Genomic DNA, 11,267 nt, shown 5'->3' on the forward strand with positions numbered 1-11,267 from the left:
GCCATTGGACCAATACTTGCATAATTTCTTTGTTGCGAAGAGTCTTTACCTTGGAATCCCTTATGGCTACCGGCCTTTCTATGTAATTCATTTTCTCGTCTATCTCGATGTCTTCAAGAGGTACATGAGCCGTTTCATCCGTTAAACATTTCCGCAATTGTGACACATGGAAGGTATTGTGAATTCCCTCTAAGGAGGGAGGTAACCTTAACCGGTAGGCCACCTTTCCAACTCGAGCTAAAATCTCGAATGGTCCGATATATCGGGGACCCAACTTTCCTCGCTTACGAAATCGGATTATGCCTTTCCACGGGGACACTTTCAGGAACACTCGGTCCCCCACTTGAAACTCAATAGGGCGTCTTCTTTCATCCGCATAGGACTTTTGTCGGTCTTGCGCCGCTTTTAATCGAGCCCGTACTATGTCGATCTTTTCATTAGTTATCGCCACCACATCATTCGGTGCGAGTTCTCTTTGTCCTACTTCTCCACAACAAACAGGGGTTCTACACCTTCTCCCATATAACATCTCATATGGCGCCATTTGTATGCTACTTTGGTAGCTATTATTATATTAAAATTCCACTAAAGGCAAATGTTCATCCCAGTTTCCCCCGAAATCCATCACGCACGCTCTCAACATGTCTAAGAGAGTTTGAATCGTTCGTTCGGATTGGCCATCCGTTTGTGGGTGGTATGCGGTACTCACATGCAATTGGGTACCCATTCCTTCATGAAATTTTCGCCAGTAACGGGAGGTGAATCGCGTATCTCGGTCTGAAACAATAGACACCGGTACACCATGGCGAGAAACAATCTCATTCACATAAATTTCCGCTAACCTTTCCGAGGAAAAAGTCTCCCGAATGGTAGAAAATGGGCGCTTTTAGTAAGGCGGTCGACAATGACCCATATTGCGTCATGCCCTTTCTTTGTCTTCGGCAGTTTAGTTACAAGGTCCATGGCTATATTCTCCCATTTCCATACCGGAATTTCTAAGGGTTGTAATTTCCCGTATGGTTTTTGATGTTCCGCCTTAACTTGGGAACATGTCGAGCATTTAGATACATACTTAACGATGTCGCGTTTCATTCCCGGCCACCAAAAATTTTCTTTCAAATCTTGGTACATTTTAGTGGCTCCCGGATGAACCGAGTAACGGGACTTGTGTGCTTCTTCCAATAAAAAGGTGTTCGCCTCACAGTGTCGCGGTATCCAAATCCGCGCAAACCTCGTTCTTAACCCACTTGCGTTCACTTCAAATTCATTTTCAAACCCTTTCGTTCTTTCACTTTTCGGATCACCAACATTTAAAGACTTATCTTGCGCCTCGCGTATCGTTTCGAGAAGGTTTGGGGTAACTATCATTCTCATTGATTTCACTCGAATAGGTGGTGGGTATTCTTTCCGACTAAGTGCATCCGCCACAACATTAGCTTTACCCGGATGGTAAAGAATGTCACAGTCATAATCTTTAATCGATTCCAACCATCTCCGTTGCCTCATATTGAGATCTTTCTGCCTGAAGAAGTATTTAAGGCTCCTGTGGTCCGAAAAAATTGTGCACTTTGTTCCATACAAATAATGCCTCCAGATTTTTAAGGCAAACACTATCGCCGCCAGTTCGAGATCGTGGGTTGGATAGTTAATTTCATGTTGCTTTAGCTGTCTTGAAGAATAGGCAATAACCTTGCCTCGTTGCATCAAGACACAACCCAACCCCTGATGGGATGCGTCCGCGTATACAACTAAGTCTTCCGTTCCCTCCGGTAGTGTTAATACGGGAGAACTTGACAATTTCTCCTTTAACATTCGAAAAGCTTTCTGTTGATCTTCATTCCATTCAAACCTTTCTTCTTTCTTTGTCAGTTTAGTTAAAGGAAGGGCTATTTTGGAGAAGTCTTGGATAAACCTCCGATAATAGCCGGCTAGACCTAGGAAACTTCTTACTTCACTAACATTTTTCGGGGGTACCCATTTCATCACGGCTTCCACCTTAGAGGGATCCACCAAAATCCCATATACACATTAATTTCATACAAACTCATGGATTTACTTAAAACCCACTTCATTCATGTTCACCAAAATGCAAATTTCAACATACCTTATGTCTAGAATGTTAAGATGATTAGAATTGATGAACATGCATTTGATTATCTTCCATTCTTCTCTTTGATTTGCTGGATTTTATGATAGTAAGGGGTTTTTCCCCTTTTTCCTTGTTCTCCAGGCGACACCAAACACACACACAGAATGTGTGTGGTGTGTATTTTAATGTTTTGTAATTCAACTTTCATGACTTACACATTCAGCCCCTCTTCTATGTACATTTGTTTTAAATGGCCAAGACTTATTCCTATTAGCTAAAGTTCATAATTTTTAACCATCTTTATAATAATACTTGATTCTACACATGATCTTGCCATATTTTTATTATTTCCATTCTAGCATTCATATACTAAGGTTAATAGTGCTATTACTTACTTGTAACATATTATGTAACCATAAATGTACGGATTTTAATTTGGGACGTTACAAGTCCACCCCCCTTAAAGAAGGTTTCGTCCCCGAAACCCGATTACGTACCAAACAAAGACGGGTAGAATCTTCTCATCTCATCCTCCACTTCCCAAGTGAGATCCGACCCCTTTCGGTGTTGCCATTGGACCAATACTTGCATAATTTCTTTGTTGCGAAGAGTCTTTACCTTGGAATCCCTTATGGCTACCGGCCTTTCTATGTAATTCATTTTCTCGTCTATCTCGATGTCTTCAAGAGGTACATGAGCCGTTTCATCCGTTAAACATTTCCGCAATTGTGACACATGGAAGGTATTGTGAATTCCCTCTAAGGAGGGAGGTAACCTTAACCGGTAGGCCACCTTTCCAACTCGAGCTAAAATCTCGAATGGTCCGATATATCGGGGACCCAACTTTCCTCGCTTACGAAATCGGATTATGCCTTTCCACGGGGACACTTTCAGGAACACTCGGTCCCCCACTTGAAACTCAATAGGGCGTCTTCTTTCATCCGCATAGGACTTTTGTCGGTCTTGCGCCATTTTAATCGAGCCCGTACGATGTCGATCTTTTCATTAGTTATCGCCACCACATCATTCGGTGCGAGTTCTCTTTGTCCTACTTCTCCACAACAAACAGGGGTTCTACACCTTCTCCCATATAACATCTCATATGGCGCCATTTGTATGCTACTTTGGTAGCTATTATTATATGAAAATTCCACTAAAGGCAAATGTTCATCCCAGTTTCCCCCGAAATCCATCACGCACGCTCTCAACATGTCTAAGAGAGTTTGAATCGTTCGTTCGGATTGGCCATCCGTTTGTGGGTGGTATGCGGTACTCACATGCAATTGGGTACCCATTCCTTCATGAAATTTTCGCCAGTAACGGGAGGTGAATCGCGTATCTCGGTCTGAAACAATAGACACCGGTACACCATGGCGAGAAGCAGTCTCATTCACCTAAATTTCCGCTAACCTTTCCGAGGAAAAAGTCTCCCGAATGGTAGAAAATGGGCGCTTTTAGTAAGGCGGTCGACAATGACCCATATTGCGTCATGCCCTTTCTTTGTCTTCGGCAGTTTAGTTACAAGGTCCATGGCTATATTCTCCCATTTCCATACCGGAATTTCTAAGGGTTGCAATTTCCCGTATGGTTTTTGATGTTCCGCCTTAACTTGGGAACATGTCGAGCATTTAGATACATACTTAACGATGTCGCGTTTCATTCCCGGCCACCAAAAATTTTCTTTCAAATCTCGGTACATTTTAGTGGCTCCCGGATGAACCGAGTAACGGGACTTGTGCTTCTTCCAATAATAAGGTCTTCGCCTCACAGTGTCGCGGTATCCAAATCCGCGCAAACCTCGTTCTTAACCCACTTGCGTTCACTTCAAATTCATTTTCAAACCCTTTCGTTCTTTCACTTTTCGGATCACCAACATTTAAAGACTTATCTTGCGCCTCGCGTATCGTTTCGAGAAGGTTTGGGGTAACTATCATTCTCATTGATTTCACTCGAATAGGTGGTGGGTATTCTTTCCGACTAAGTGCATCCGCCACAACATTAGCTTTACCCAGATGGTAAAGAATGTCACAGTCATAATCTTTAATCAATTCCAACCATCTCCGTTGCCTCATATTGAGATCTTTCTGCCCGAAGAAGTATTTAAGGCTCCTGTGGTCCGAATAAATTGTGCACTTTGTTCCATACAAATAATGCCTCCAGATTTTTAAGGCAAACACTACCGCCGCCAGTTCGAGATCGTGGGTTGGATAGTTAATTTCATGTTGCTTTAGCTGTCTTGAAGCATAGGCAATAACCTTGCCTCGTTGCATCAAGACACAACCCAACCCCTGATGGGATGCGTCCGCGTATACAACTAAGTCTTCCGTTCCCTCCGGTAGTGTTAATATGGGAGAACTTGACAATTTCTCCTTTAACATTCGAAAAGCTTTCTGTTGATCTTCATTCCATTCAAACCTTTCTTCTTTCTTTGTCAGTTTAGTTAAAGGAAGGGCTATTTTGGAGAAGTCTTGGATAAACCTCCGATAATAGCCGGCTAGACCTAGGAAACTTCTTACTTCACTAACATTTTTCGGGGGTACCCATTTCATCACGGGTTCCACCTTAGAGGGATCCACCAAAATCCCCTTTTCGTTAATTACGTGTCCTAAAAACTGCACTTACCTAAGCCAAAACGCACACTTAGAAAACTTAGCATATAATCTTTCCTTTCGAAGCGTCTCAAGTACCTGACGTAAATGACTTGCATGTTCAGACTCGCTACGAGAGTATACTAAAATGTCGTCAATAAACACTATAACGAACTGATCTAACATATTTCGGCATACCCTATTCATTAGATCCATGAAAGCGTCTGGAGCGTTAGTTAACCCGAATGACATTACCAGGAATTCGTAATGTCCGTAGCGAGTTCTGAACGCAGTCTTAGGTACATCCTCTTCCCTTACTCTTACTTGATGGTAGCCCAATCGCAAGTCGATTTTTGAGAACCAACTTGCCCCTTGTAGTTGATCAAAGAGATCATCTATTCTTGGAAGTGGGTATCGGTTCTTTACCGTGAGTTTGTTAAGTTCACGATAGTCGTTGCACATTCTCATCGACCTATCCTTCTTTTTAACGAACAAAACAGGCGCTCCCCACGGGGACACGCTAGGGCGTATGAAACCTTTGTCAAGAAGTTCTTGTAATTGGACCATTAATTCCCGTACTTCCGCGGGTGCCAACCGGTAAGGGGCTTTGGCTACCGGTTTGGCATTTGGTTCTAATTCGATACGAAACTCGACTTCCCGCTCGGGTGGAAGTCCCGGCAATTCGTCCGGAAATACATCCGGATATTCATTCACTATCTTAGTATCTTCAATGTTTAAAGCTCCTAATTTGGTATCGACAACATAGGCTAAAAATGCTTTACTTCCATTCCTCACGTACTTAATTGCTTCTAAGATAGTACAAAATTTTGCCCCTTCTTCCCTTTCCCCATGAATGGTTACCCGTTTCCCTTTAGGGGATGTCACATGAATAATTTTGTTTTCGCATAAAATTTCCGCGTGATAACGGGATAACCAATCCATACCTACTACTACTTTAAATTCCCCTAAAACCATGGGAATCAAATCAATATCAAAATCTTCATCATCTATAGTGATTCTACAACCTCTACATATTTCGTGCAAAAGGTAACTCTTACAATCGGCAATTTCTACTTCGAGAGGTGTACACATTCTTTCTATCGTGAATAAAGGGAAACGTGCAAGCTCAATAGAAATAACTGATCTACTAGCTCCGGTATCGAATAATATATAAGTGGGTATAGAGTTTATCATATAGATACCTGAGACCACATTCGGGTGAGCCCTTGCTTCTTCTGTGGAGATTTGGAACATTCTTCCCTTAGCTTTCGCGGGTTCTTCTTTCTTTCCTTCCTTCTTCACCCCTTGCTTAAGCTTTGGGCATTCAGCTTTCACATGGCCCGATTCGTTACAATTGTAGCATACCCTTTTGGGATTCGGACAGTTATAGTACGGATGCCCTTCTTGTCCGCAATTGTAACACCCCTTCCTTCCCAATAAACATTCACCGGAATGGGGTTTTCCACATGTCTTGCATCGTGGAAACCCGCCTTTGGAAGCTTCTTTCTTTCCTTGATCATGCGTCTTGGGTTTCTTAGAAGAACCTTGCGTTGACCCCTTCTCGACTTGCCTTTTCTCTCCACGTTCGTCTTGCCTCTTTATTTCAATTTCCCTATCCCTCGCTAGATCAATGATCTCGTCCAAAGTTTCACATTTTGAAGGTGTTATGAACTCCCGAATTTCAGCTTTAAGCATGCCATGATAACGGATAATCTTCTTTCTCTCCGTTCCAACTATTTCTTCACAAAACTTCAGTTGATCAAGGAAGGTGTTCGTGATCTCATTGACAGATTCATCCCTTTGTCGGAGTCGGAGAAAGTCTTCTTGGATTCGATCCACCGCTGATTGTGGACAATGGTACTTGATAAAAGGTTGTTTGAATTCTTGCCAAGTCAAAGTTTGAACTCGATTCTCTCCGATCTCCTTACTATACGAGTCCCACCAATCTTTAGCCCTTCGTAAAAGTTGCCCCGTGGCAAACATGACTTGATCTTCCTTGTCACAATGACTTCGAATGAACACCCCTTCCATGTTAGCTATCCATCTTTGACATTCTATGGGATCAATTTCCCCATTAAAGGTTGTAGGCTTACATGCCATGAAATCCTTGTAGGTGCACCGTCTTGCCTCTTTCTTGCCTTGAATTCCGGCTATCATTTCCTTCAATTCATCCACTTTGCTCGTGACTATATTCTCTACCGTACTTAGTACTTGGCCTTCCACCTCTTGTGCTAGCTTGGAAACGTTTGCATCAATTGCCTTCGTTACTTCATCCGAAATCATTTGGTTTAACTCGTTTCGAGTTATACGTTCTGTGGTATCTGTGTTTCCTCCACTTGCCATCTACAATTTAAACATTCATATTAATTATTGTTACTTTCATCCTCCTCATCTTTCTATATATACATCATTTGTTCTTAATAGTTCATTTTCACGAGTCGTGAACCCATCCAATCCCTCTTTATAAACATTCTTAATGTGTCACTTACTTTATCCATTCGTATGTAAGAACTCCTCATTCTTTCGCACGTTCATTATTAAAACATGCTAGCTATATTGAATTTCTTAGTTTCATAGTCGATTCGGGGTATTCCTTATGTTCAACGAATGTCATAATCGAATTAAGGGCCTTAACATGATAAACAAACATTTTCAGCAAAAACTATTAGGGGGGACCCATCGCCGACGGCCTTGGGTGCGTCGCCGACGGGCTCGGGAAAACCCCGTCGCCACAATTTGCCCGTAGGCAGGTACATAAGCCGTCAGATGAGAGGGTGCCGTTGCCGACGGCATATAGGCCGTCGCCGACGGGCTTCCGGGTGTGCAAACGCTGATTAACTAAAATCTTTCATTTCCAGCCCCTTTTTCCAACCCGAAACGGTCCTGGGCAGTCCCGAAGCCTTCTATAGCACCCATTATCATCCAAACCCAAGTCATGCTAGTAACTAAACCATAACCCATTCCCATTTTTGTCTACTAGCATGAAATCCTTAAATTACTTACTTGCGTGGCGCTTGGAACGAACACACTTTCGCAAGAGCTTTCGGTTTGAGTTCGAGCACCATAACTTACTCGAATCTCTCAAACCTAGGCTCTGATACCAACTTGTAAGATCCAAACTTTTTAAAAACACTAACGAACTTTCATTTAACAAAAAGTGAACGGGTCGAATAATTTACAAACCAAAATTCTGCATTTAACTTGGTAACGAACAACACAACGACTACAAAAGTTTTCAACCCAAACATTACATAAACTACTAACATAGTCTTCTAACTACAAGTTCAACATCTTACTACTTTCGGATCATAAAACTTACAAAAGACCCGTTTGGAACAAACGGAAAGCATTTAACAAAAGTTTTGACTAAAACTAGTTTCTTCACGGAAGCGTGCATCATGAATGTGTTCGATCCAAGTAACGCCATTTAACAAGTCGCTTTACCTACATACAACCAAACCGTTAGACATTTAGTTACTAAGGTTCATACAACGTTATTTACAAACATGACCCTCAAGTAAACCTTCTTCCGAATATGAAGTTTCTTCCATTTTTCACATTACTCGTCTAACTCATTCGGCCCATACCTAAATTACATAATCGGCTTGCAATAACTCGTTACAAGTAAACGACTTCAACCATTGAACAATAGTATGCCACGAAAATACATGCTAATAACGTTATGTAAGCAAGAACTTACCTTTGTCGTTGTTCGTTTGTGACCCGGTACGACTTGAGCTTTCTTCCTTAATTCCTACAATCCAAAATCACATACTTTAAACTCTTGTCATTCTTTTCATTCCGTTTTTAACATGCTCATGCTAACAAACAACAAAAATCCCAATTTTAACCATTTATCTTTGTAAACTCATGTGATCATCTCACTCAAGCATTTTAACGAACACTTGGTGTGCATACCATTAATTAAGCATAGTGTACAAGCATTATATGCACAACTTAGCTAGTTCATGTCAATAACATCAAGAACATCAATCTTACTCAAAATTTCACACAATCTTCATCTTAAATCAGTTTCACCTAATAATATCTCATAAATAACATCATCATACGAAAATCATTATACTAATCTATACCAATTTCACATTACACCTCATAACATTCTTATACTAAACGGGTTATCACTTTCACATATCAATTCAAACAAATTCGTGTTTAATTAATACTTCATAAGATGTTCCTAACCCATATACACATTAATTTCATACAAACTCATGGATTTACTTAAAACCCACGTCATTCATGTTCACCAAAATGCAAATTTCAACATACCTTATGTCTAGAATGTTAAGATGATTAGAATTGATGAACATGCATTTGATTATCTTCCATTCTTCTCTTTGATTTGCTGGATTTTATGATAGTAAGGGGTTTTTCCCCTTTTTCCTTGTTCTCCAGGCGACACGAAACACACACACAGAATGTGTGTGGTGTGTATTTTAATGTTTTGTAATTCAACTTTCATGACTTACACATTCAGCCCCTCTGATATGTACATTTGTTTTAAATGGCCAAGACTTATTCCTATTAGCTAAAGTTCATAATTTTTAACCATCTTTATAATAATACTTGATTCTACACATGATCTTGCCATATTTTTATTATTTCCATTCTAGCATTCATATACTAAGGTTAATAGTGCTATTACTTACTTGTAACATATTATGTAACCATAAATGTACGGATTTTAATTTGGGGCGTTACAACCCGACTCCGGTGTGAGAATAAGTATGGGTTATGGAGGAGAAGATGTATTTGAGAAGTGTGTGTAACTTAACTTCATACATGGGTTATTTCTCATATTTTTAGCCGGGAGTCTTTGGGCGGGAAAACCTATTAGTGAAAAGTTAATGGAAGATGCTAACCCCGTAAGCGGTTACATCTCCTTCCGTCAAGCTTCTTGATTCGATGTGAGTGAACACGGATCGCTGATTAGATCTATGGCTGGGGATTTGCCACGTGGAAAGTGATTAAGTGGAGTTTTCTTTCCAATTGCATGCCATCGTTGTGATTTCAGGGAGGCCTGAGATGGCGACACGTGTCCGGATGGTTATAACCGTCTTAGTGGTGCACGATTGAGTTCCTTCTAGAAGATTACTCCTGTAATCTGGTGTGACTCCTTACCGTGTGGAATCAGCTAAATAATTAAATCCCAAGTCTGGGTAAATAATATCAAAGTCTGGATATACAGCGGAAGTGTTTAATTTAGGATTTTCATCCTTTGCTTCATGGGAGAAAGCGCAAGGACTTATGATTTCCTTTTGACGCAAGTGTTGACTGTTGCTTTAAACTTTTCTTTTGTAAGACCAGTGCACGGACGCGCAAGGTTAAAAGGTTGAAAAGCAAGGTTGTGGTATGGTCCCAAGTATTTATTATGAGGTTTTTGGGACCTTACCCCTTCAAGTACGGATCGTTTTGTCAGTCTGACCGTCGGTTTGAGGGTGGAATGCGGTACTTAGATTAAGCGTAGTACGGAGAGCTGCTTGAAACGTTTCCCATAGTCGCGAGGTAAACCGAGCATCACGGTCAGAAATGATGTCGCGAGGCGTCCCATGACTACAAATGATCTCATTGGTGTAGATTCGGGCTAATCGTTCTACCTTGTAGTCTTCTCGTATTGGTAGGAAGTGAGCAGACTTGCTCAAACGCTCAACGACAACCCAAATGCTATCGTGACCTGCGGTTGTTCGTGGGAGTTTGGTTATGAAGTTCATAGCTATGCTTTCCCACTTCCACATAGCGATCGGGGGTTGTTCAAGCAAGCCAGAGGGTCTTTGATGTTCAGCCTTGACTTTCGAGCAAGTTAGGCACCTTCCAACATAGAGAGCAATATCCCTCTTCATGCCCGGCCACCAATACTTGTAGCGAAGGTACTGTTACATTTTATCGGCACCGGGTTAATAGAATACCGAGATTTGTGGGCTTCATTCATCAAAATCTGTCGCAAATCGTCCCGCTTAAGGATCCAAATTTGGTCCAGATAATGGAATATCCCATTCGACTTATTAACAAGATGGGCTCCGTCGTGGTAGATTCTCTCTTTCTCCAAGGTTTGTTCGGTAAAACACGCATGCTGGACGTCGCGAATAAGGGTTTCGAGATGATGTTGGGCTGGAACATTAGGAATATTTTGCAGGTAGCTTCGGCGGCTTAGAGCGTCGGCAACGACATTTGCTTTGCCTGGATGGTAACGAATCTCACAGTCGTAATCGTTGAGAAGTTCTACCCATTGGCGTTGACGCATATTAAGTTCATTCTGATCCAAGATATGTTGTAGGCTCCTATGATCGGTGAAGATCGTACACTTGGTACCATAAAGGTAGTGTCGCCAAATCTTTAATGCAAAAATAACTACGCCTAGCTCGAGGTCATGGGTTGTATAGTTCTTCTCGTGGATCTTGAGCTGACGAGATGCGTAGGTGATGACCTTGTCCCGTTGCATGAGAACACAACCAAGGCCAAGGTTCGAGGCATCGCAATAGACGATGAAGTCGTTTCCGTCGGGTAAGGTGAGGATAGGAGCATTGCAAAGCATATATATGAGGGTTTGGAAGGCAAACTCTTGTTCAGTT

General features: G+C 41.5%; 1 protein-coding gene and 1 long non-coding RNA gene across 2 annotated transcripts; both read right to left on the reverse strand.

The window, feature by feature from the left end:
• Positions 1 to 3,789: 3,789 nt before the first annotated feature.
• LOC110944080 lies at positions 3,790 to 7,175 on the reverse strand. Its single transcript, XM_022185799.1, has 3 exons — positions 7,167 to 7,175; positions 5,171 to 7,020; positions 3,790 to 4,198 (listed from the first exon to the last, which is right to left on the reverse strand). Exons 1-3 carry the CDS (start codon positions 7,173 to 7,175, stop codon positions 3,790 to 3,792), a joined length of 2,268 nt encoding a protein of 755 aa, XP_022041491.1.
• Positions 7,176 to 7,851: 676 nt separating this feature from the next.
• On the reverse strand, positions 7,852 to 9,100 carry LOC110939455. The gene is made up of 3 exons (XR_002592266.2): positions 8,968 to 9,100; positions 8,378 to 8,431; positions 7,852 to 8,121 (listed from the first exon to the last, which is right to left on the reverse strand). It is a non-coding gene; the product is annotated as an uncharacterized LOC110939455 (long non-coding RNA).
• Positions 9,101 to 11,267: the final 2,167 nt, after the last annotated feature.

This window comes from Helianthus annuus, chromosome 6 (assembly GCF_002127325.2).
Source record: "Helianthus annuus cultivar XRQ/B chromosome 6, HanXRQr2.0-SUNRISE, whole genome shotgun sequence".
Lineage (NCBI taxonomy): Eukaryota > Viridiplantae > Streptophyta > Magnoliopsida > Asterales > Asteraceae > Helianthus > Helianthus annuus.

Bases quoted from the DNA above. Each gene is read 5' to 3' on its own strand.
- LOC110944080 (XM_022185799.1), bottom strand. The intron at 4,199-5,170 runs GTTCGTTAAAAA...TTCGGACCACAG, and splicing joins CCGTGGGGAGCGCCTGTTTT to GAGCCTTAAATACTTCTTCG.